This window comes from Scyliorhinus torazame, chromosome 3 (assembly GCF_047496885.1).
Source record: "Scyliorhinus torazame isolate Kashiwa2021f chromosome 3, sScyTor2.1, whole genome shotgun sequence".
Taxonomy (NCBI): Eukaryota; Metazoa; Chordata; class Chondrichthyes; order Carcharhiniformes; family Scyliorhinidae; genus Scyliorhinus; species Scyliorhinus torazame.
This window is the reverse complement of record NC_092709.1, coordinates 62,240,813-62,267,146: the sequence shown is the minus strand read 5'-3', so window position 1 is coordinate 62,267,146 and position 26,334 is coordinate 62,240,813. Positions and strand designations below refer to the sequence as shown.

The window sequence follows — 26,334 nt, the reverse complement described above, 5'->3', positions numbered from 1 at the left end:
CTTGCCATCCAGCCAAGCATTTATTGAAAAAAGGTTTCCTGCGCAAGAGCGATGATTAAACAGTCACTTCAAACGTCCCAAAATTCTAATTCAAATCATCAATAATTTAAGAATCTCAAAATTGCCATTGTTTATGTGACAATCTCAAGTCTGAAGTTAGAGATCCTCACAATTTAAAATAACAATTCTACTGTGGCCACAATAAAAATCTACTCACAATTTTAGCAGTTAGTTACCTCAGTATTTAACAATTTAGTTTAGACCAATGCATTAACAACTAAATACAACAGAGGTCAGAGAAAATAAAACAAAATGTCACGTGCTTACAAGACACAGTTAATGTTGTCTTTTGTTCTCTTTCTGCAGCTAGCTTTCCAAATGACTGAAAACGTTTTTAAAAATTCATTTATGGGATGTGGGCTTCGCTGGTTAGGCCAGCATTTATTGCCCATCCCTAGTTATCCTTCAGGTGGTGGTGAGTTGCCTTCTTGAACTGCTGCAGTCCCCGAGGTGTAGACACACCCACTGAGCTGTTAGGGAGGGAGTTCTAGGATGTTGCCCCAGCGACAGTGAAGGAACAGCGATATATTTCCAAGTCAAGAGTGACTTGGAGGGGAACCTCCAGATGGTGGGGTTCCCAGGTATCTGCTGCTCGTCCTTCCAGACGGTAGTGGGTTTGGAAAGTGCTGTCTAAGGAACCTTGGCGAGTTACTGCAGTGCATCTTTTAGATGGTACACATGGCTGCCACTGTTCGTCGATGGTGGAGGTTTGAATGTTTGTGGAAGGATGAGCAATCAAGCCGTGCTGCTTTGTCCTGGATGGTGTCAGGTTTCTTGAATATTATTGGAGCTGCATTTATCCAGGCAAGTGGAGAGTGTTCTATTACACTCCTGACTTGTGCCTTGTAGATGATGGACAGGCTTTTAAAGGGGGGGGCGGATGTCAGGTGAATTTCTTGCCGTCGGATTTCGAGCCTTTGATCTACCCTGGTAGCCACAGTTTCTGATCAATAGTAACTCCCAGGATGTTGATTATCGGGGATTCGGTGATGGTAATGCCATCGACTGTAAAGGGGCAAAGGTTAGGTCCTCTCTTGTAGGAGATGGTCATTGCAGGCATTTGTGTGGCACAAAAATACTGATTATAACTAAAGAAATTAATCTTCAGATTGTAACAACGTTGGAGATTATGCTTCAAAAAGGAAAAAAAGCTTTAAAGGGCCATACGTTGAAGCGACAAGAGAGCTTCGGTAACTTGTGGCAGTAGAAACTTTGTAGGAAAGGGAACCAAAGAAATTAGGGAAGTATTTACCACCCTCAGTGAGGGAAGAAAAATAAATGTAATATATCAAAGATTAATTTGTCGTGGCGCTTTTGAAGATTAAGGCTGATTGTAACGGTGGGATTGTAATGGTGACATAACCTATTCTCCCTAAGCAAATTCAGAGGTGAATATCCCATATACCACAGTATCATTGTTACAGAAATAGGTATTGCTAAGTTAACTTATGGTCATAAACTGGTATTACAGTATCTTGGATGTCAGAGCAACAGAAGGCCTGATGGTAATGTTTTTTTTTGTTTTTTTAAAAAACTTTTTCTGAGTTACAAAGCCCGGGCCTAGAGTGTGGGTCAGGGGCAAACCCCTAATCCAGCTCCTCGCCTGCTCCAAAAGCCAACTCAAATTGAATCCAATTCATGGTCCCCACAACAGAGACATACCAGATCTGAGCCAAAAAGCTCAATCTACACTACACTTGGTCGTAGCCAAAAGGCCGAGAAGCGATGTGATGTTTTTTTTAATCATTATGCAAATTATTACGACATAACAAAGTATCCATTTAATTTTATTAGTGTTTGATTGGAAGCAGGATAGCAAACATCGCTTTCCCGCTTGAAACAGAAATTGTGTTGAAAATCATTTTAAAGTAATCACAAAGTACAGTTTTTCAAATCAAATATTTATTGACAAGGCATATTTCTTAGTACAGTGTACAAAACACGATTAATGCAGTTGTTATTCATTGTGGTACTGACGAAGTCCAAAGTGCATTGTGTTTCATTTAAGTTGGCTTCCATCTTTTAAAGTAATTCATATATTATTGGTCCTAATCTTCACACTGAAAAACAAAAGGCATAAAACAATTCCTGTGACTACTGTTACTACCCTGTGGGTGAACTGTAAACCAAAATAACCAAATTCAGGATTATGATTGTCTTCAGTAAGGCACACTTCTACAGACCCCCCCCCCCCCCACCGCATCACAACAGTCCTGATGGTGTAACCTTCGAGAGTTCCTTTTGACTCACCAACTCAGTTCAGGTTTGACCATTTATAGGAAAACATACAGCTCTTTAGTTCCTCAGAGCAATTTACCCAGCTTTTAGACCTTTTAACCATTTACAAGAGCTCCTGTCTTTCCTGCCAAACAGAAAAAACCTCTTCCTGAGAATGATTTTCTTCTCCTCACAAGAATTCAGTGCGTTTCTCATTCTGTCTCTGACTGCTTTCTCTTTGTATCTGCTTCTATGCACTTATCACCTTCACCTTCTAGCGCCTCTGCTGTAGCTCTCCTTTGCATCTGGCAGCCACATGGCTTGTTTCTCAACTTCCTCCCTGTTGGTAATACTTCCAGGTCAAGGGGTGGCAGGTCATGTAATCAGTATTTCTTGTTATCGAAGAAAATTATAATTGATCCCTTTTGCACTCTTCAGTCCCCTTCAAACATTCTTAAAAACAATTGCAGACCTTTTAAATAAATTATGAATTTTCCGTATCATTTTCCAGATCAAAGGCTGGGCCTCTTGTTGGGAGATTTATTGTATTTCACATTAAGAATTCACAAACAATATTTTAAAATCTATTAGCCATGCAATACAGGCCCGCAACATCCATCACCATAATAACATTTGAAATATCTTTGATTATTCTATACAACACGTGGTTCAATACCTGTCACAGTACTACGCTCCAGTGCTACTCCATTACTCCAGCTTCTTGGGGTTGTTAACAGCAACATAATGGTACAGGACAACAAGGAGGAAAAGGGATACCCCCAACATGTTGGCAAAGATCGCTAGCTGTACGTCTGTGATCATCCTGCGAGAAAAAGATCACCATCACATTAAAAATAAATAAAGAATATAATGCTTGTAAATATGTATATATATATATATATATAGATATATATTTATGGATGTCAAAGATGAAGGGGGGAAAATGAATGTAATCACTTCAAAAATGTTCCAGGTTGAAATCATAATGCTTATCAAACAGTACTTTCCTAGAGATAGGGGGGAGGCTGGCGCTGCCCAACCTCTGTGGGTACTACTGGGCCGCCAATGCGACGATGGTACGCAAGTGGGTGATGGAGGGGGAGGGCGCTGCATGGAAGAGGCTGGAGACGCCGTCTTGTGTGGGTACGAGTCTGGGGGCGCTGGCAATGGCGCCGCTGCTGCTCCCTCCAAGGAGGTATACCATGAGCCCGGTAGTGGCGGCTGCCCTCAAAATCTGGGGGCAGTGGAGGCGGCACAGGGGGGGAAGTTGGGGCCTCGGTGTGGACCCCAAGACGGGGGAACCACCGGTTCGTCCCAGGGAGAACAGATGGAGGGTTTTCGGGGTGGCACAGGGCAGGGATACGAAGGTTGGGAGACCTGTTTGTGGCCGGGATGTTCGCGAGCGTGGGTGAGCTGGAGGAGAAGTATGGGCTCCCCCCCAGGGAACACCTTTAGGTACTTACAGGTAAGGGCGTTTGCCAGGCGGCAGGTGGTGGCATTCCCGCGGCTGCTGCCACGCACAGTACAGGACAGGGTGCTCTCGGGGGAGTGGATGGGAGTGGGGAAGATCTCGGAAACTTACCAGGTGATGCAGGAGGAGGAGGAGGCCTCGGTGGTGGAGGTGAAAGGTAAGTGGGAGGAGGAGTTGGGAGAGGAGATCAAAGAAGGGACCTGGGCAGATGCCCTAGGGAGGGTGAACTCTTCCTCTTCATGCGCGAGGCTCAGCCTCATACAGTTTAAGGTGCTGCACAGGGCACACATGACCAGGACAAGGATGAGCCGGTTCTTTGGGGGTGAGGACAGGTGCGTTAGGTGCTTGGGGAGCCCAGAGAATCACACCCATATGTTCTGGGCATGCCCAGCGCTGGAGGAATTTTGGAGGGGTGTAGCGAGGACGGTGTCGAGGGTGGTAGGTTCCAGGGTCAAGCCGGGCGGGGGGCTCGCAATATTTGGGGTGGCAGAGGAGTGCAGGAGGCGAAAGAGGCCGGTATTCTGGCCTTTGCGTCCCCGGTAGCCTGGCGGAGGATTCTTCTTCAGTGGAAGGATGCGAGGCCCCTAAGCGTGGAAACCTGAATCAACGATATGGCGGGGTATATTAAGTTGGAGAGGGTGAAATCCACCTTGAGAGGGTCGGTACAAGGATTCTTTAGGCGGTGGCAACCGTTCTTAGACTTCCTGGCAGAACGGTAGACATTGGTCAATGGCAGCAGCAGCTCGGGGGGTTTACTTTATTTTTGTTTATTTACACTGGGGGATCTGAGGGGGTGTATATATTTGCCATGTTTGCTTTGTGTTAAGTCGGTGTGTTAATTTATTATATGTACAGGGGGGAGGGGGGTATGGAGAGTTGCTTTTTTTTTGACTGTTTTGTATTTAACCCTGTTGGGTTCCTTTTTCATTTTGTTATTGATATTCTGTGAAACCCTTAATAAAAATTATTTTTGTTTAAAAAACAGTATTGTCCTTAATATTGGTGCTAATACTCTATTGTAAAAGACGCACTTAAAATCAACATGCTTTAATTGTTATAAGATCAAAAGAAATAAGAGCTGGGGTATTTGACCTTTCAAGCCTTCCCTACCATTTAACATGACCATGACTGATCTAATTGTGGTCTAAGTTCATTCCCCTACTGGCTCCCTATAACCTTTGACTCCCTTGGAGATCAAAAAATCTGTAACCCCCAGCCTTGAATATATTCAATGAACCAACTTCCACTCATCTCTGTGGAAGAGAACTCCAAAGTTTGGCAACCGACTGAGAAAAGAAATGTCTCATCTCTGCCTTAAATGGGTTATTTTAAAACTGCTCCCCGATTCCCCTGTGAAGAGAAACTTCCTCACAATGCACTTTGGTTATAGCACAAGAGGTCCCTGCCACCGTCCTGTTGAATCAATTAGCTAGTCCCATTCCCAGGTCTTGCAAATTTTCTCTGTTCAGGTGCTTATCCAATTCCCCTTTGAAAATCATGTTTGAATCAGTCTCTACTAACCTTGCAGGCAGTTAATTCTAGATCCTAACCACTAACCGGATAAAAAGAGTTTTCCCAATGCTGTCTTTAGCTCTTTTGCCAATCGCTTTAAATGTCTTCTGGTTCTCAACCCGCCTACCAATTTCTTTCCATCAACTCTGTTTAGACCCCTCATGATTTTGAACGCCTGCATATGTAAACACCAACTTTAACCCTGTATTATATGTAGCTTTTAACATTCAGGTACAAAAATCCACAATTAGAAATGTTTACATAGTTGAAATGAATACCGTACCAAACAAAACACATGCCTCCAGTAATGCTGTACTGTAATCTTTGCTTTAAAGGAGATTCCGTGACCAATACTACACTGCACAAAATCCTGAAGAAACCATGCTTTCAAACAGTTATTGACAGAAGCAGTGTCAACAGTCCTCAACTAACCAGTCCCCCCAACCTTTCTTAAATGAAGGTGGAGCTTCCCACCTTCAAACTGCCTTCAGGACAGGTCAGGATTTTTATCGATACATTAAAAAAAATTCTCAGGACATGGGATAGGCCACATTTATTACACATCCCTAGTTGCCTTTAAAATGAAATAATGGCCTTCTCCTTAAATGTAGTTCTTGTGCTCCTGACACTCCATTCAATGGTAATAGGTAAGGAATTCCAGGATTTTAACCAAATGACTACAAAGTGTCTGGTCTGTGTGGTATGGGGGGAATTGGGAACTAGATGGTGCTGGTGTGGTGACAGGGGAGTTAGGTCTGGTGTATATGCCAAGTGAACATGACCACTTCTCAATATGTAAAGTGAAGCGGGAAATAAATGTTCCCTCGAATTTTCCACCGCTTGTGCTGCATGGTCCCATTAAGATGACCGTGAATGCACAAATCTTAAAGAGACCGTTGCCTGTGGGCAGTCTGTTTGTTCCATGTTGCATATCCTGGTTGCTGTGCAGCTGCACAGTTTATAGGGAATGTAAATATCAAACAAGGTTATTCACGATACCTTTGACTCAATATGCCTGCGTTAAAGCAACCAGACAGAAAGAAAGACACATTTCAAGTCTCCTAGCTTAATGATAAAGGGATGAGGATCTCATCTGATTTATAAGGTTACAAATTCATGTTCATATTATGCTGCTGTTGATGGCTCACTGCACCTCATGCAGTGAGCAATCAGCACTTGGATTTGTAGATGTTTCATTTAGCAAGGTAGTGGTAGCATAATACACAATGGAGGGTATCCTCACTGTGCCTTCACAATGATACACCGGTCATTCCTATCAATGCTATCATCGCTATATCTGCAACTAATTAGTGAGGATGAGGTCATAGAAACATCGAAAATATGAGCAGGAAGCAGCCATTCAAGCCTGCTGCACCATTCATTGTCATCATGGCTGATCATCTAACTCAATAGCCAGAACCGCCACCCCCATATCCTTTGATCCCCTTCACCTCAAGTGCTATATCCAACTGTACTGCCCTCAACTACTTTCTGTGGTAGCGAATTCCACAGGCTCACCACTCTCTGGGTAAAGAAATTTCTCCTCATCTCAATCTTAAACGGTCTACCCAGTATCCTCAGACTGTGACCCCTGGTTCTGGACCCCATTATCGGGAACATCCTTCCTGGCCTACTCTGACTAGTCCTGTTAGAGATATATAGTTTTCTACGAAATCCCCCTCATTCTTCTGAACTCCAGCAAATACAATCCTAATCGACTCAATCTCTCCTCATGCGTCAGTTCTGCCACCCCAGGAATCAGTCTGGTAAACCTTCTCTGCACTCCCTCTATAGCAAGAACATCCTTTCTCAGATAAAGAGACAGAACTTTACATAATATTCCAGATGTGGCCTCACCCAGGCCCTGTACAATTGCAGCAAGATATCACTACTCCTGCACTTGAATCCTCTCACTATGAAGGCCAGCATATCATTTGCCTTCTTTACTGCCTGCTGCATCAGCATGCTTACCTTTAGGGACAGGTATATGAAGACATCCAGGTCTCGTTGCACATTCCCCTCTCCTACCTTATGATCATTCAGATAATAATCTGCCTTCCCGTTTTTGCTACCAAAGTGGATAACCTCACATTTATCCAAATTATACTGCATCTGCCATTCATTTGCCCAATCACTCAACTTGTCCAAATCATCTAGGGTTGTAATCTTGGGATTACTCCCTGTGCCACATGCCAGTGAGGCTAGAAATAGGAACATCATACAGCCAAACACGTGGCTAAACAGCTGGTGTAGGGGGGAAGAGTTTCAGATATCCGGACCATTGGGATCTCTTCCGGGGCAGATGGGACCTGTACAAGAAGGACGGGTTGCATCTAAACTGGAGGGGCATAAATATCTTGGCCGCGAGGTTTGCTAGTGTCACACAGGAAGCTTTAAACTAGTGTGGTGGGGGTTGGGAACCAGAGCAATAGGTCAGAATGTGAAATAACTTAACAAGAACTAGAGAATGGGGCCAGTAAGACTCAGAGGAAGAAGCAGGCAGGAAGATGTTGCAAAACACAGCGGGACTGGTAGTCTGAAGTGTCGTTTCAATGCAAGAAGTAGAGCAGGTAAAGCAGATGAACTTGAGAGCTTGGATTAGTACTTGGAACGATGATGTTGTTGCCATTACAGAGATTTGGTTGAAGGAGGGAGACAGGATTTAAACCGTCCAGGATTTAGATGTTTCAAGCGGGATAGAGGGGGATGTAAAAGGGGTGTGGGAGTTGCACTACTGGTTAAGGAGAATATCACAGCTGTACTGCAGCGAGGCAATATGGGTAGAGCTCAGGAATAGGAAGGGTGCAGTTACAATGTTGGGGGTTTACTACAGGCCTCCCAACAGCCAGCAGGAGATAGAGGAGCAGATACGTAGGCAGATTTTGGAAAGGTGTAAAAAAGTTGTGGTTGGTGATTTTAACTTCCCCTATATTGACTGGGACTCACTTAGTGCTAGGGGCTTGAATGGGGCAGAGTTTCGAAGGAGCATCCAGGAGGGCTTCTTGATAACAATATGTAACAATAATAATAATCGCTTATTGTCAAAAGTAGGCTTCAATGAAGTTACTGTGACAAGTAATTAGTCTAACTAGGAAAGGGGCCGTACTGGACCTGGTATTGGGGAATGAGCCTGGTCAGGTGGTCGAAGTTTCAGTCGGGGAGCATTTTGGGAACAGTGACCATAATTCACTAAGTTTTAAGGTACTGTTGGGTAAAGATAAGAGTAGCCCTTGGGCGAAGGTGCTAAATTGGGGGAAGTCTAATTGTAACAATATTGGGCAGAAACTGAATAATCTAGCTTGAGGGTGGATGTTTGAGGATAAATCAACATCTGGCATGTGGGTGGCTTTCAAGTGTCAATTGATAGGAATTCAGGACCGGCATGTTCCTGCGAGGAAGAAGGATAAGTATAGCAAGTTTCGGGAACCTTGGATAACAAGGGATATTGTGAGCCATGTCCAAAATAAAAAGGAAGCATTTGTAAGGGCTAGAAGGCTGGGAACAGACAAAACCCTTGACAAATATAAGGAAAGTAGGAAGGAACTTAAGCAAGGGGTCAGGAGGGCTGAAAGGGTCACGAAAAGTCATTGGCAAACAGGATTAAGGAAAATCCCAAGGCTTTTTATATGTATATAAAGAGCAAGAGGGTAGCCAGGGAAAGGGTTGGCCTACTCAAGGACAGGGGAGGGAATCTATGTGTGGAGCCAGAGGAAATGGGTGAGGTACTAAATGTGTACTGTGCATCAGTATTCACCAAAGAGAAGGGCTTGGTGGATGATGAGTCTGGGGAAGGGTGCGTAGATAGCGTGAGTCACATTGAGATCAAAAAAGGAGGATTTTGGTGTCTTGAAAACATTAAGGTAGATAGGTCCCCAGGACCTGATGAGATCAACCGCATAATACTGAGGGAGACAAGGACGGAAATTGATGGGGTCTTGAGAGGAATCTTTGTATCCTCACTGGCTACAGGTGAGGTCCCAGAGGACTGGAGAATAGCTAATGTTGTTCCTTTGTTGAAGAAGGGTAGCAAGGATAATCCAGGAAATTACAGGCCGGCGAGTCTTACATCAGCGATAGGGAAATTATTGGAGAGGATTCTTCGAGACAGAATCTAATCCCATTTGCAAGTAAGTGGACGTAGTAGCGAGAGGCAGCATGGTTTTGTGAAGGGGTCGGGTCATGTCTCACTAACTTAATCAAGTTTTTTGAGGAGTGACGAAGATGATTGATGGAGGTAGGGCAGTGGATGTTGTCTACATGGATATCAGTAAGGCCTTTGACAAGGTTCTTCATGGCAGACTGGTATAGCAGGTGAAGTCATGTGGGATCAGAGGTGAGCTGGTAAAATGGATACAGAACTGACTCGGTCATAGAAGACGGAGGGTAGCAGTGGAAGGGTGCCTTTTCTGAATGGAAGGCTGTGACTAGTGGTGTTCCACAGGGATCAATGCTGGGACTTTAGCTGTTTGTAGTATATATAAATGATTTGGAGGAAATTATAACTGGTGTGATTTGTAAGTTTGCAGACGCCACAAAGGTTGGTGGAATTGCCGATAGTGATGAGGACCGTCAGAGGATACAGCAGGATTTAGATTGTTTGGAGACTTGGGCGGAGAGATGGCAGGGGGAGTTTAATCCGGACAAATGTGAGGTAATGCATTTTGCAAGGTCTAATGCAGGTGGGAAATATACAGTAAATGGCAGATCCTTAGGAGTATTGACAGGCAGAGGGATCTGGGTGTACAGGTTCACAGGTGGAGAAGGTAGTCAAGAAGGCATATGGCATGCTTGCCTTCATTGGCCAGGCACGGAGTATAAAAATTAGCAAGTTATGCTGCAGCACTACAGAACCTTAGTTAGGTCACACTTGGAATTATAGTGTTCAATTCTGGTCGCCACACTACCAGAAGGATGTGGAGGCTTTGGAGAGAGCACAGAAGAGGTTTACCAGGATGTTGCCTGGTATGGAGGGCATTAGCTATGAGGAGAGGTTGGATAAACCCGGTTTGTTCTCACTGAATGATGGAGGTTGAGGGGCGACCTGATAGAAGTTTACAAAATTATGAGGGGCATGGACAGAATGGATAGTCAGAAGTTGTTTCCCAGGGTAGAAGAGTCAATTACCAGAGGGACATACATTCAAGGTGCGAGGGGCAAAGTTTAGAGATGTACAGGGCGGTTTTTTGTTTAAGTTTTTTTTTTTACAGAGGGTAGTGGGTGCCTGGAACTCGGTGCTGGACGTGGTGGTGGAAGCAGATACGATAGTGATGTTTAAGGAGCATCTTGACAAATACATGAATAGGATGGGAATAGAAGGATACGGACCCTGGAAGTGTAGAAGGTTTAGGTTAGATGGGCAGCATGGTCGGTGCAGGTTTGGAGGGCCAAAGGGCCTGTTCCTGTGCTGTACCTTTCTTTGTTTTGTTAATTCACACTGAAGGATCTCTGTACTCATGCACAGAAATCACCCCTCTCATCCAGCTTTATGTCACTTGCAAATTTGGAGGTATTACATTTAGTACCCTCATCTAAATCATTAAGACATATAGTGAATAGCTGGGGTCCCAGTACCGATCCCTGTGCTACCCCACCAGTCACTGCATACAATTTGGAAAAATACCTCTTTAGAACTCTTTGTTTCCTGTCTGTCAATCAGATTTAAATCCATCTCACTACACCTAATCCCATGCACTTTAGTTTTACACGCTATTCTCTTATATGGGACTTTGCCGAAAGCCTTCTGAAAGTCCAAATAAACCACATCCACTGGCTACCCCTTACCGGTTACATCCTCAAAGAATTCCAGTAGATTTGTCAAGCATGATTTCCCTTTCTCCGTTTTCCAAGTGCTCTGCTATAGAACCTATAATAATGGATTCTAGAATTTCCCCACGACCAATGTCAGATTTAGTGCCAATAATTCAGTTTTCTCTCTACCTCCTTTTTTAAATAGTGTGGTTATGTAATCTACCCTACAATCTGTAGGAATTTTCCAGAGTCTATAGAATCCGGGAAGATGACCACCAATGCATCCACTATTTCTCGGGCCACTTTTAAGTACTGTGGGATAGAGATTATCAGACCCTGAGGATTTATCGGCCTTCAATCCCATCAATTTCCCCAACACTATTTCTGTACTAACACAGATCTCCTTCAGTTCATCGCTCTCACTAAACCTTGTGTTCCCCAACATTTCTGGTATGTTACTTGTGTCCTTCTTTGTGAAGACAGAACCAAACTACGTATTTAGTTGCTCAGCCATTTCTTTGTTGTCCATTATAAATTCACCTATTTCTGACTGTAAGGGACCTACATTTGTCTTCACCTATCTTTTTCTCTTCACATACCTAATCAGTTTTTATATTCCCTGCAAGCTTACTCTCGTACTCTATTTTCCCCTTCTTAATCAATTCCTTGGTCCTCCTTTGTTGAATTCTAAACTGTTCCCAATTCTCAGGTCTGTTTTTCTTGGACAATTTGTATGCTTCTTCCTTGAATCTAATACTATCTCTAATTTCCCTCATAAGCCATAGTTTGGTCACCTGTCCCCTTTTACTTTTGCACCAGACAGAAATGAACTGTTTTTGTAGTTCACCCATGCATCCCTTGAATGTTTGCCATTGCCTATCCACCGTCATCCCTTTCAGTATGTTTCCCAATCAAATGTGGAAACCTAAAATGACCAACTAGAGCATGGTGGGATACCTGACAAAGATTTAAAGTGTCCCAAAGAAATTGCTGCAGCTACCTCATTAATTCAGTCAGCAGACAAGTGGCTCCTTGTAAGTTGATTACACTGTCTGGAAACCTCCCAACGAGATCACCCTCCCCTTTTGTATTGTGATTCACACACCTTTTGTCTCTAGCAGTATCATGGAGCACGATGACATCAATTGATCACCTCGGCTTTTGTATTGCTAATATACCTATCTCTGTAGAATTACCGTAGAATGCATTGATGTCATCTGATCACCTCTCCTTTGTATCAAAATTATACCTTTGTCTAAGCCAACAGAAAGGCTCAGAAATTATCGATGTCACTACCTGTGGGAGGATGCTTCCTTTTGGTGTATAAAGATCTGTACATCCCTTTTGTGCATCAGTGTGCTTGGCTACGACTGTTGATTGTAGTGGTCACTCTCCTTGTGCAAGTAAAACTTAATAAACTTAACTGTGTTGGTACCTGTTACATTTTCAGTCTAAAGTCTTACTCAGAGGTCGAAGTTTTCGACACTATCATAGTCAATACATGCTTCATACCATTTTAGCTTCCTTTATTAAGATTCAGGACCATTGTCTCAGAATCAACTATGTCACTCTCCACCTTGATGAAAAATTCTATCAAGTTATGGTTGCTCATCCCCAAGGGGTCTCGCACAACTAGACTGTCAATGATTCCTTTCATTGCACAATACCCAGTCTAGGATGGCCAGTTCTCCAGTTGGTTCCTCAATGTATTGGTCCAGAAAACCATCCCGTACACACTCCAGGAATTATTCCTCTATGGCATTGTTAGTTCCCTCACAATCTGATGTAGGCCCAGCCAGGCAGCCATATTCTTAAAGATTTGACCAGCTCAGTTAGCAGTGATATCAAGTAATTTGCAATGGACATTTAAGGTCCTTCACCTGTGCCCTTGCTTTCTTCGTGCTTCCTCAGAGTAGTGTTCACCAGAGAGCACCACTAAGTTGTCAGTGACGTGGTAATCTGGATGAAGTTTCCTTGGCCTTGTTTTGTTAAATCAATACCATATTGTGGAGTCCTAAGTCAATGTCAAGGGCTCCCTATCAAACTACGCACTACACCCCACCACTTGTGGATCACTCCTACCAGTGGAAGCCAGGAATGGTGACAGGGAAGTTGGGCTGTTTGATGGATGTGACTCAATAGCATTGTGTTGCTAAATATTGTGAGCCAGTTCTCCTGACTCGAGCACCATTTCCGAGTTATAAGAATGATGTGGAGATGCTGGCGTTGGACTGGGGTGAGCATAGTACGAAGTCTTACAACACTAGGTTAAAGTCCAACAGGTTTGTTTCGATGTCACTAGCTTTTGGAGCGCTGCTCCTTCCTCAGGTGAATGCAGAGGTCTCTGCATTCACCTGAGGAAGGAGCAGCGCTCCGAAAGCTAGTGACATCGAAACAAACCTGTTGGACTTTAACCTAGTGTTGTAAGACTTCGTACTGAGTTATAAGAAAGGAGGACTTTAACAGTGTTGATTTGTGTGGCCTGAGTCTCATCTTGATATGATGTCTGGTTGTTGGCAATAGATCCATCTGACACTTCTCTTGGTAAACCGCTCAGTTGTAATTACTTAGAATTTAACTGGTTTGCTAACCAGTTTATTGAGAGACTGGAGTCAAATGTAGGCCACAGCAAGGACGCAGTTCTGTTCTCTGAGAACATTAGTGAGCCAACATTTTGTTTTGAAAATCACTCCGCTTTATTTTTTTTTTCTGGTACCAACCCATAAATAAGCTTTAGTGGTATTTAATCTCAATTTCTGAGTTGCTGGGACTTCCGGTTGCGGCGATGACCAGCTAAGCCGCACGTTTCGGCGGCTCCAGCTCGAACGGACCTTCGGGTTCTTTTAAGAGCCCCAACGGGGAATTTTTTCAGGACAAAGCCCGGTGTGGGGTGAGACAACAGGGAGTCCCCCCCAGCGAAAAAGAAAAATATCGGCGGCGGCAGCCAGATCTCGGAGAATCCTCGAAGGCAGTGGCAGAAGGAAGAAAGGAGCAAGATGGCGGCGGAGGGAGCCCAGGCGACATGGGGACCGGACCAGGATGAATTTTTAAGACGGTGTGTGGAGCTGCTAAAAAAGGAGGTTCTGGCCCTGATGCTACAAGCAATTGAGGGGCTTAAGGAGACACAAAAGACCCAGGAGATAGAGCTCCGTGTGGTGGAGCAGAAGGTGACTGACGAGGATGAGATCCTGGGCCTGGCGGTCAAAACGCAGACGCATGAGGCGCTCCATAAGAAGTGCATCGAAAGGATTGAAGTCCTAGAAAACAGATCACGGAGAAAGAACCTCCGGATCCTGGGTCTCCCCGAGGGAGTGGAAGGAGCTGACGGCGGGGCTTACGTGAGTACGATGCTACGCTCGCTAATGGGAGCTGAGGCCCCCTCGGGAGTGGAAGGGGCCTATCGGGTCCCTGCGAGGAGACCAAAGGCGGAAGAACCACCTAGGGCGATGATCGTGCGATTTCACCGCTTCAATGATAGAGAGGCGGTTCTGAGATGGGCCAAGAAGGTACGGAGTAGTAGATGGGAGAATGCGGTGGTACGAGTGTATCAGGATTGGAGTGCGGAGGTGGCGAGAAGGAGGGCGAGCTTCAATCGAGCCAAGGAGGTGCTGCACAAGAGGAAAGTGAAGTTCGGGATGTTGCAGCCGGCGCGACTGTGGGTCACGCACCAGGAGAGGCATCACTACTTCGAAACGGCGGAAGAAGCATGGACCTTCATTGAAAACGAGAAACTGGATCAGAACTGAGGGACTGATGTTAGAGGGGAAACGACAATGCTGATGTATATAGAAATGTAAATTGGGGAGGGGGGGGACATTGAGAAATGTGGGCGCCGGTGGGGAGGAAGAAGAGACTCAGGCGGGGGTTGGGGAATGGGAGTGGGGCGGCAGAGGGAGCTGCGCCATGAGGGGCGGGACGGCTCTAGAGAACACAAGGTTTCTTTTTCTTGTTCCCGCGTCAGAAAGATGATGGCGGGAAGATAGGCGCAAGGTGGATGGGAGTTCCTCACACGGGGGGGTCAAGGAGAGAGTGGGAGAAGCCGGGGTCAGTTGGAGTCAGATGACTTTCGGAAGCAATATGGGGGGAGTAACCATGCTAGATGGGGGTCTAGCGGGGGGAGATAACTGGGTTGCTGCTGCGGAGATAGAGAAGGAACTGGTAAAAGAAAAGGTGGGCGGGGCGGGAATGCGCCGCCTGGGAGACGGGTGGGTGCACGGAACCGGGACGTGGGACTGGCCCAGAGAGGGTGATGGCTAGTCAACAGGGGAGGGGGGCGGGCAGCCCCCCAGTCCGGCTGATCACGTGGAACGTGAGAGGCCTAAATGGGCCGATTAAGAGGGCCCGAGTGTTCGTGCACTTAAAAGGACTGAAGGCGGCTTCCGGGTGCGGCGATGACCAGCTAAGTCGCACGTTTCGGCAGCTCCCGGTGGAACGGACTTTTGGGCTCTTGAGAGGAGCCCCAACGGTAATTTTAACGGCTAAAAACACTGTGCGGTAAACCAGAAGGGAATTCCCCCTGGACACGGATGGAAAAAGGAGAGGAAAGTGGCCGGATTGCAGCGGATCCTTTGGAGCAGCGGCAAGGAAGGCAAGCAAAAACCAAGATGGCGTCGGAAGGTGGCGGTTTCACATGGGGCCCTGAACAACAAGAGTTCTTGAGATGTTGTGTGGAAGAGATAAAAAAGGAAATGAAGAAAGAGCTGTTGGCCCCGATACTGCAGGCGATCGAAGGGCTAAAGGAGGAACAGAAGACCCAGGAGCGGGAGCTTCGGGTCGTGAAGGCGAAGGCAGCCGAGAATGAGGACGATATACAGGGCCTGGTGGTGAAGACGGAGATGCAGGAGGCACATCAGAAACGATGTGTGGAAAGGTTGGAGGCACTGGAAAACAACGCAAGGAGGAACAACCTGAGGATTCTTGGTCTTCCTGAAGGTGTGGAGGGAGCGGACGTCGGGGCATATGTGAGCACGATGCTGCACTCGTTAATGGGAGCGGAGGCCCCGGCAGGTCCGTTGGAGGTGGAGGGAGCATACCGAGTTATGGCGCGAGGACCGAGAGCAGGAGAAATTCCCAGAGCCATAGTGGTGAGATTTCTCCGTTTTAAGGATAGAGAAATGGTCCTTTAGATGGGCGAAGAAAACTCGGAGCAGTAAATGGGAGAACGCGGTGATCCGCGTTTATCAAGACTGGAGTGCGGAGGTGGCGAGAAGGAGGGCGAGTTTTAATCGGGCCAAGGCGGTGCTTCATAAAAGAAGATAAAATTTGGAATGCTGCAACCGGCAAGACTGTGGGTCACATATCGAGGGAGGCACCACTACTTTGAGACGGCGGATGAAGCGTGGACTTTTATTGTGGAAGAAAAACTGGAATGAGTGGGTTATTAAAAAGAACGTTCGAACAAAGTGGTGGGGCGAATGTGGGGGGCAAAGAGGGGTTTTATGTTCTAATCCTGCGGTGTGGTAACCTTTCTCTCTCCCACAGGTGGTGATGGGGGGAGGGAGAGGAGATGGGGCGTTGGCCATTGGGGGCGGGGCCAAGGGAGAAGCGCGGGCTTGGTTCCCGCGCTATGATAATTATGGCGGGAATAGAGAAGCAGGAAGGAGGGGACGTCGCACGGTGCGAGCCGAGGTCACGGGGGGGAAGCCGAGGTCGGCCAGAGTTTGCTGACTTCTGGGAGCAACATGGGGGGAGTAATTACGCTAACGGGGGGTCTAGCGGGGGGGGGGGGGGGGGTGGGGGGTGGGAGGGGGGAGTTACTGGGTTGCTGCTGCTGGGGAGAGGGGGGAGCGGGTACGGGAGAGGATGGGCGGGGGGGCACCGCCTGGGGGAGATACAGCTGCGTGGGAACTGGGTGAGGAGCTGGAAAAAGGTGATGGCTAATCGACAAGGGGGGGGGGGTAGGTAGCCCCCCAACTCGGCTGATCACGTGGAACGTGAGAGGGCTGAACGGGCCGATAAAGAGGGCACGGGTACTCGCACACCTTGAGAAACTTAAGGCAGATGTGGTTATGTTACAGGAAACGCACCTGAAACTGATAGACCAGGTTAGGCTGCGCAAAGGATGGGTGGGGCAGGTGTTCCATTCGGGGCTAGATGCGAAAAACAGGGGGGTGGCTATATTAGTGGGGAAGTGGGTAATGTTCGAGGCAAAGACTATAGTGGCGGATAACGGGGGCAGATACGTGATGGTGAGTGGCAAACTACAGGGAGAGATGGTGGTTTTGGTAAACGTATATGCCCCGAACTGGGATGATGCCAATTTTATGAGGCGGATGCTAGGACGCATTCCGGACCTAGAGACGGGAAAGCTGATAATGGGGGAGATTTTAATACGGTGTTGGAACCAGGGCTGGATAGGTCGAAGTCCAGGACTGGAAGGAGGCCGGCAGCAGCCAAGGTGCTTAAAGATTTTATGGAGCAGATGGGAGGTGTAGACCCGTGGAGATTTAGTAGACCTAGGAGTAAGGAGTTCTCGTTTTTCTCCTATGTCCATAAAGTCTATTCGCGCATAGACTTTTTTGTGCTGGGTAGGGCATTGATCCCGAAGGTGAGGGGAACGGAGTATACGGCTAAAGCCATTTCGGATCACGCTCCACACTGGGTGGACTTGGAGATAGGGGAGGAAACAGGAGGGCGCCCGCCCTGGAGAATGGACATGGGACTAATGGCGGATGAGGGGGTGTGTCTAAGGGTGAGGGGGTGCATTGAAAAGTACTTGGAACTCAATGATAATGGGGAGGTTCAGGTGGGAGCGGTCTGGGAGGCGTTGAAGGCGGTGGTTAGGGGGGAGCTGATATCAATAAGGGCACATAAAGGGAAGCAGGAGAGTAAGGAACGGGAGCGGTTGCTGCAAGAACTTTTGAGGGTGGACAGACAATATGCGGAAGCACCGGAGGAGGGACTGTACAGGGAAAGGCAAAGGCTGCATGTGGAATTTGACTTGCTGACTACAGGCACTGCAGAGGCACAATGGAGGAAGGCACAGGGTGTACAGTACGAATATGGGGAGAAGGCGAGCAGGTTGCTGGCACACCAATTGAGGAAAAGGGGAGCAGCGAGGGAAATAGGGGGAGTGAGGGATGAGGAAGGAGAGATGGAGTGGGGAGCGGAGAGAGTGAATGGAGTGTTCAAGACATTTTATAAAAAATTATATGAAGCTCAACCCCCGGAGGGGAGGGAGAGAATAATGGGCTTCTTGGATCGGCTGGAATTTCCCAAGGTGGAAGAGCAGGAAAGGGTGGGACTGGGAGCACAGATCGAGGTAGAAGAAGTGGTGAAAGGAATTAGGAGCATGCAGACGGGAAAGGCCCCGGGACCGGATGGATTCCCAGTCGAATTCTATAGAAAATATTTGGACTTGCTCGCCCCGGTACTGACAAGGACCTTTAATGAGGCAAAGGGAAGGGGACAACTGCCCCCGACTATGTCTGAAGCAACGATATCGCTTCTCTTAAAGAAGGACAAGGACCCGTTACAATGCGGGTCCTACAGACCTATTTCCCTCCTAAATGTAGATGCCAAGGTCCTGGCCAAGGTAATGGCAATGAGAATAGAGGAATGTGTCCCGGGGGTGGTCCACGAGGACCAAACTGGGTTTGTGAAGGGGAGACAGCTGAACACGAATATACGGAGGTTGTTAGGGGTAATGGTGATGGCCCCACCAGAGGGAGAAACGGAGATAGTAGTGGCGATGGATGCCGAGAAAGCATTTGATAGAGTGGAATGGGATTATTTGTGGGAGGTGTTGAGGAGATTTGGTTTTGGAGAGGGGTATGTTAGATGGGTGCAGCTGTTGTATAGGGCCCCAGTGGCGAGCGTGGTCACGAATGGACGGGGATCTGCATATTTTCGGCTCCATAGAGGGACAAGGCAGGGATGCCCTCTGTCCCCATTATTGTTTGCACTGGCGATTGAGCCCCTGGCGATAGCGTTGAGGGGTTCCAAGAAGTGGAGGGGAGTACTTAGGGGAGGAGAAGAACACCGGGTATCTTTGTATGCGGACGATTTGCTACTATACGTGGCGGATCCGGCGGAGGGGATGCCAGAAATAATGCGGATACTTGGGGAGTTTGGGGATTTTTCAGGGTATAAATTGAACATGGGGAAAAGTGAGTTGTTTGTGGTGCATCCAGGGGAGCAGAGTAGAGAAATAGAGGACCTACCGTTGAGGAAGGTAACAAGGGACTTTCGTTACCTGGGGATCCAGATAGCTAAGAATTGGGGCACATTGCACAGGTTAAATATAACGCGGTTGGTGGAACAGATGGAGGAAGATTTCAAGAGATGGGATATGGTATCCCTGTCAATGGCAGGGAGGGTGCAGGCGGTTAAGATGGTGGTCCTCCCGAGATTCCTCTTTGTGTTTCAGTGCCTCCCGGTGGTGATCACGAAGGCTTTTTTTAAAAGGATTGAAAAGAGCACCATGGGGTTTGTCTGGGCCGGGAAGACCCCGAGAGTGAGGAAGGGATTCTTACAGCGTAGCAGGGATAGGGGGGGGCTGGCACTACCGAGCCTAAGTGAGTATTATTGGGCCGCTAATATTTCAATGGTGAGTAAGTGGATGGGAGAGGAGGAGGGAGCGGCGTGGAAGAGATTAGAGAGGGCGTCTTGTAGGGGGACTAGCCTACAGGCTATGGTGACAGCCCCATTGCCGTTCTCACCGAGGAACTACACCACAAGCCCAGTGGTGGTGGCTACACTGAAGATTTGGGGACAGTGGAGACGGCATAGGGGAAAGACTGGAGCCTTGGGGGGGTCCCCGATAAGAAACAACCATAGGTTTGCCCCGGGGGGAATGGATGGGGGATATGGAATGTGGCAAAGAGCAGGAATAACGCAACTGAAAGATCTATTTGTGGATGGGAAGTTCGCGAGTCTGGGAGCGCTGACCGAGAAATATGGGTTGCCCCAAGGGAATGCATTCAGGTATATGCAACTGAGGGCTTTTGCGAGGCAACAGGTGAGGGAATTTCCGCAGCTCCCGACACAAGAGGTGCAGGACAGAGTGATCTCAAAGACATGGGTGGGGGATGGTAAGGTGTCAGATATATATAGGGAAATGAGGGACGAAGGGGAGACTATGGTAGATGAACTAAAAGGGAAATGGGAAGAAGAGCTGGGGGAGGAGATCGAGGAGGGGCTGTGGGCAGATGCCCTAAGCAGGGTAAACTCGTCGTCCTCGTGTGCCAGGCTAAGCCTGATTCAGTTTAAGGTATTACACAGGGCGCATATGACTGGAGCACGGCTCAGTAAATTTTTTGGGGTGGAGGATAGGTGTGCGAGGTGCTCGAGAAGCCCAGCGAATCATACCCATATGTTTTGGTCATGCCCGGCACTACGGGGGTTTTGGATGGGGGTGACAAAGGTGCTTTCAAAAGTAGTGGGGGTCCGGGTCGAACCAAGCTGGGGGTTGGCTATATTTGGGGTTGCACAAGAGCCGGGAGTGCAGGAGGCGAGAGAGGCCGATGTTTTGGCCTTTGCGTCCCTAGTAGCCCGGCGCAGGATATTGCTAATGTGGAAAGAAGCCAAGCCCCCGGGGGTGGAGACCTGGATAAATGACATGGCGGGGTTTATAAAGCTAGAGCGGATTAAGTTCGTCCTAAGGGGGTCGGCTCAAGGGTTCACCAGGCGGTGGCAACCGTTCGTCGAATACCTCGCGGATAGATAGATGGAATGGGAAAAAGAAGGCAGCAGCAGCAGCCCAGGACCGGGGGGCGGGGGTGTAACTTGTGTCAAGGCAGTTGCCAATTAGGGCTAGTTTTCATTTTTGTTATTTAATATTTATTCATTTTTTGTTTATATAAAATAGGTCATTGTTATTTGTACTGTTATAATATTGTGTAAAGGATGCACAATGTACTGTGTTGGTTGACCAAAAATTTTCAATAAAATATTTATTTAAAAAAAAAAGGACTGAAGGCAGACGTGGCCATGCTTCAGGAGACGCACCTGAAGGTGGCGGACCAGGTTAGGTTAAGGAAAGGATGGGTGGGACAGGTGTCCCACTCGGAGCTGGACGCAAAGAATAGGGGGGTGGCCACATTGGTGGGGAAACGGGTGTCATTCGAGGCTAGGAACATTGTAGCGGACAGTGGTGGCAGATATGTGATGGTGAGTGGCAGACTGCAGGGAATGGAGGTCGTGCTGGTCAATGTATATGCCCCGAATTGGGATGGTGCGGGATTTATGAAGCGGATGCTGGGACGTATCCCGGACCTGGAGGTAGGAAACCTGATAATGGGGGGGGGGGGGACTTCAACACCGTGCTGGACCCAGGGTTAGATAGATCTAGGACCGGAAGAAGGCCTGCAGCGGCCAAGGTGCTTAGGGGGTTTATGGACCAAATGGGGGGAGTGGATCCGTGGCGATTTGTTAGGCCGCTGGCAAAAGAGTTCTCCTTTTTCTCCCATGTCCATAAGGTGTCCACCGGGATAGATTTCTTTGTTTTGGGAAGGTCACTGATTTCGAGGGTGGAAGGAACTGAGTACTCAGCCATAGCTGTTTCAGATCATGCCCCACACTGGGTGGACCTGGAACTAGGAGAGGAGAGGGAGCAGCGTCCACTCTGGCGACTGGATGTGGGATTATTGGCGGATGAGGGAGTCTGCGGAAGGGTGCGGGGATGTATCGAAAGATACCTGGAGGCCAACGACGACGGGGAGTTCCGAGTGGGAGTAGTATGGGAAGCACTAAAAGCGGTGGTCAGGGGAGAGTTGATCTCCATCAGGGCTCACAAGGGGAAAACGGAGGCCAAAGAAAGGGAAAGACTACTGGGGGAGATTTTGAGGGTAGATAAAAAATATGCAGAGGCCCCAGATGAAGGACTATACAGGGAGAGGCGACGACTCCAGACGGAGTTCGATCTGCTCACCACAGGGAGGGCAGAGGCACAGTGGAGGAAGGCACAGGGGGTGAGATATGAATATGGGAAAAAGGCAAGTCGCCTGTTGGCCCACCAGCTGCGAAGGAGGACAGCGGCGGAGGAGATAGGGGGAGTTAGGGATGAAACGGGAGCCACGGTGCGGAGAGCAGGGAAGATAAACAAGGTGTTTAAGACCTTTTATGAGAGGTTATATAGGTCCCAACCCCCGGAGGAAAAAAGGGGATGCAGCAGTTTCTGGACCAACTAAGGTTCACGAAGGTGGAGGAGCAGGAGGTGGCAGGCCTGGGGGCGCCAATTGGGGTGGACGAGGTGACCAAAGGGCTGGGGAACATGCAGGCAGGGAAGGCCCCGGGACCAGATGGGTTCCCGGTGGAATTCTACAGAAAATATGCGGACTTGTTGGCCCCGCTGCTGGTAAGAACCTTTAACGAGGCCAGAGAAGGGGGGACCCTACCCCCGACAATATCACTAATCTTGAAGCGAGATAAAGATCCGCTGCAGTGCGGGTCCTATAGGCCTATCTCATTGCTAAATGTGGACGCCAAGTTGCTGGCAAAGGTGCTGGCAATGAGGATGGAGGATTGTGTCCCGGGGGTGGTGCACGAAGACCAGACAGGGTTCGTAAAGGGGAGACAATTGAATGTCAACGTGCGACGGCTATCAGGGGTGATAATGATGTCCCCAGCAGAGGGGGAGGCAGAGATAGTGGCGGCAATGGATGCAGAGAAGGCATTTGATAGGGTGGAGTGGGAGTACCTATGGGAGGTGCGGAGGAGGTTCGGGTTCGGGGAGGGGTTTGTCAGCTGGGTTAAACTCCTCTATGGGGCCCCAACGGCAAGTGTGGTCACAAATCTGCAAAGGTCGGAGTATTTTCGACTACACAGGGGAACAAGACAGGGATGCTCGCTGTCCCCATTACTATTCGCGCTGGCAATTGAACAACTGGCCATAGCGCTGAGACTCCAGGAAATGGAGAGGCGTGGTTAGAGGGGGAGAGGAACACCGAGTGTCACTCTATGCGGATGACCTACTGCTGTATGTGACGGATCCAGTGGGGGGGATGACAGAGGTCATGCAGATATTGAGGGAGTTTGGAGATTTCTCGGGATATAGGCTTAACATGGGAAAGAGTGAGCTTTTTGTGATACACCCTGGGGACCAGAGTAGAGGGATAGATGGCCTACCGCTAAGGAGAGTGGAAAGAAACTTCCGATACCTGGGGATTCAGATAGCCAGGAGCTGGGGAACCTTACACAGACTCAATCTGACACGGCTGGTGGGACAAATGGAAGAGGATTTCAAAAGGTGGGACATGCAGCCGCTGTCACTGGCGGGCAGAGTGCAGGCAATTAAGATGATAGGCCTCCCGAGGTTCCTATTTGTGTTCCAATGTCTCCCTATACTGATCACGAAGGCCTTCTTTAAAAAAATAGATAGGAGCATCCGAGCTTTGTGTGGGCAGGGAAGGCCCCGAGGGTAAGGAGGGGGTTCCTACAACGTAGCAGAGACAGAGGGGGACTGGCGTTGCCGAATTTGGGCGACTACTATTGGGCCGCCAACGTGGCAATGATTCGTAAATGGATGATAGAGGGAGTGGCGTGGAAAAGGTTGGAGATGAAGTCCTGCAAAGGGACGAGCTGGAAGGCGCTGGTGACGGCGCCATTACCGCTCTCCACGAAAAAGTTTACCACAAACCCAGTGGTGGCGGCAACATTAAGTATCTGGGGGCAAGGGAGGCGACAGAGGGGTGTGCTGGGAGCCTCGGTGTGGTCACCGATCAGGAACAACCATAGGTTTGTCCCAGGGAGGCTGGACGGAGGATTCCAGAGCTGGCACCGGGCAGGAATCAGGAGAGTGGGAGACTTATTTATAGATGGGACGTTTGCGAGCGCTTGAGGAAAAGTATGAGCTGCCCCTGGGAAATACCTTTAGGTATATGCAGGTGAGAGCGTTCACGAGACAACTGGTGAGGGAATTTCCGCTGCTCCCAACACAGGGGATCCAGGACAGGGTGCTTTCGGGGAGGGCAAAGTGTCCGAGATATACCGGGAGATGAGAGAAGAGGGGGAGGAGCTGGTGGACTAACTGAAGGGAAAATGGGAAGAAGAGCTTGGGGAGGAGATTGAGGAGGGTTTGTGGGCTGATGCCCCAAGCAGGGTAAATTCCTCTTCCTTGTTTGCCAGGCTTAGCCTGATCCAATTTAAGGTGCTGCATAGAGCACACATAACGGGAGCAAGGTTAAGCAGGTTCTTCGGAGCGGAGGACAAGTGTGGGAGGTGCGAGGGAAGCCCGGCGAACCACACACATATGTTTTGGTCGTGTCTGGCACTGGAGGGGTGTGATCTCGAAGGTGGCGAAGGTCCGAGTCAAGCCAGGCTGGGGGTTAGCTATATTTGGAGTGGCGGATGAGCCGGGAGTGCAGGAGGCGAAAGAGGCCGATTTTGTGGCCTTTGCGTCCCTAGTAGCCCGGCGTAGGATTTTACTCATGTGGAAGGAAGCAAAACCCCCCGGCCTGGATAAACGATATGGCTGGGTTCATAAAACTGGAGCGGATGAAGTTTGCGCTGAGAGGATCGGCTCAATGGTTCACCAGGCGGTGGCAACCGTTCCTCAGCTATCTAGTGGAACGTTAGGGGGAAGATAGATAGCCAGCAGCAGCAGCCCGGGGGGGGGGGGGTATAGTAAATTGTTTGTGTTCTAGATGGGGAGTGGGGCGCATTACTTTGCGTTATTTGGTTAGTTTACTATATTATTTAAACAATGTTATATAGCAGGTATCATGCTACCATTTTTGTTGATCTGCAAGGGAAAAAACTGTGTTTGAAAACTTTAATAAAATATATTAAAAAAAATAAAATTCTGAGTTGCTGGTCGAGTAGCAATAATGTAGGTGAAGCTTGTTCTCTGTCGTAGTAGGAAACCTTCTGTCATCGCCTTGAACATACTCCTAGAACCAATTGCTAAATTGCTTCACTATTGCTGGGACAAAATCTTGAAATCCCTACCTAACAGCAATTCTGGGTGCTCCTACACCACATGGACTGCAAAAGTTCAAGAAGATAGCTCATAATGACCCACTCAAGGACAACTAGGGGCAGGCAATAAATGTTGGCCTAGACAGCGATGGTCACACCCTATAAATTAATAAATAAATAAAAATCTCAGCTTACACTGTGTACAATTCACAAACTTTCATCACTGCCATTAGATCTCCACAACACAAACAACACTAGAGGCCCAGTATGGCTGACCTTCAACCTCATCATCCTGAAGTCCTTGCAAAGGAGCTGGTAGATTAATATTAAGAAAGCTTGACTAGTTGCAAGTCCCACCTGGTTGAGCTTGATGCAAGTTTCCACAGACTGATACCCATCACATAGTTTTGCCATCACAGAACCACTACACATCTCTCTTAACTCCTGCAGGTACAATGTCTTAAAACTGGCAACTTTGGGAGTGTGTGTGCCGGAATTTGGATCTTGTCGCTTTGAATAAAGAGATGTGGGCTGGGTTGGGTCAAGGATCACTCAGACCACACAATGCCTGAAAAGACAGGCAAGCCACCTTGCCACGGCAGCCAAACACGCCATTAAGTTGTTTACCCAGCATGGCAACTTAAAAAAATATCTGGACTTCAGATCTCCAGATTTGACACACTGTACCTGTAGCCACATTCAGTTCAAATCCTGCTTTCGATTCTAACATCTTGATCACTCCTGTATTTTCTGAATTTCAGGGAAAACAATCCAAGTTTACAGAACCTATATGAACGATCAGTACTAAGATCAGAAATAATTCTGATGAAGCTACACTATACACCCTTCCGAAAAACAATGCGGAGGTACCAGATCCCAAACTGCAAAGTGTGCACCAGATTGAGGGGGGGGTCTCAGCCACCTCATCCCTATCCTTGTCCAGTTCCACAATGCCTGAACCTTTGTGACCTGCCCACCAGTTTTCAGTGATTGCTGTGTACCCGGGCAAAAACAGTGACCAACCAAGCACAGGGAGAATGCTCGACAGCCGCAAGCCCCAGACCTCACTCCCCCACTTTTCATTGGTTATTTACCGAAGCCACAGATTTACTCTCCCCCCACCCCCCACCCATGGGCAGAGCCTACACGCTGTGCACTGGGACAAATCCCAGGCTATGCCCCGTCCAGCAGCGCCTCCCACGGCCCATTTCTATTGCCCAGCCGAAGCGCTCCGGAAAGCACCTGGCTCAGCTTCTCGGGAGCAGGGCAAGAGTTTGCTTTTTAAAGAAAACCCAATATATTTAATTGGCACGCATCTCAGTCAGTAATTACCGCCCGGGTTACACGCTCACCTCCCAGAGGGGGCTTTCCGCTGCACTCCAAAGCCACGTCTCTCCAACAGCTGCACTGTGGGTCCCGACGTGATGGCGTAATCACGTTCGGGCCACGGCGCGATGGCGTAAACACGT

General features: G+C 48.1%; 1 protein-coding gene across 2 annotated transcripts; it reads right to left on the bottom strand.

Annotated features, from left to right (window-relative positions):
* Positions 1-1,831: 1,831 nt before the first annotated feature.
* LOC140408473 (dolichyl-diphosphooligosaccharide--protein glycosyltransferase subunit 4) lies at positions 1,832-26,334 on the bottom strand. 2 transcript variants are annotated; one of them, XM_072495721.1, is made up of 4 exons: positions 26,218-26,300; positions 12,305-12,402; positions 2,954-3,100; positions 1,832-2,120 (listed from the first exon to the last, which is right to left on the bottom strand). In XM_072495721.1, the coding sequence occupies exons 2-3, from the start codon at positions 12,358-12,360 to the stop codon at positions 2,986-2,988; spliced, it is 171 nt and encodes a 56-aa protein (XP_072351822.1). In that variant the 5' UTR covers positions 12,361-12,402; positions 26,218-26,300; the 3' UTR covers positions 1,832-2,120; positions 2,954-2,985. The 2 variants fall into 2 exon arrangements, with proteins under 2 accessions (XP_072351822.1, XP_072351823.1); XM_072495722.1 differs by lacking the exon at positions 12,305-12,402 and having other exon boundaries at positions 26,218-26,334.

Excerpts from the sequence above, each read along its gene's own strand:
- LOC140408473 (XM_072495721.1), bottom strand. The coding sequence starts at position 12,360 with ATGCACAAAAGGGATGTACAGATCTTTATACACCAAAAGGAAGCATCC. Across the intron at positions 3,101-12,304 it reads AAGGAAGCATCCTCCCACAG|GATGATCACAGACGTACAGC; the intron begins GTAGTGACATCG and ends TTTTTCTCGCAG.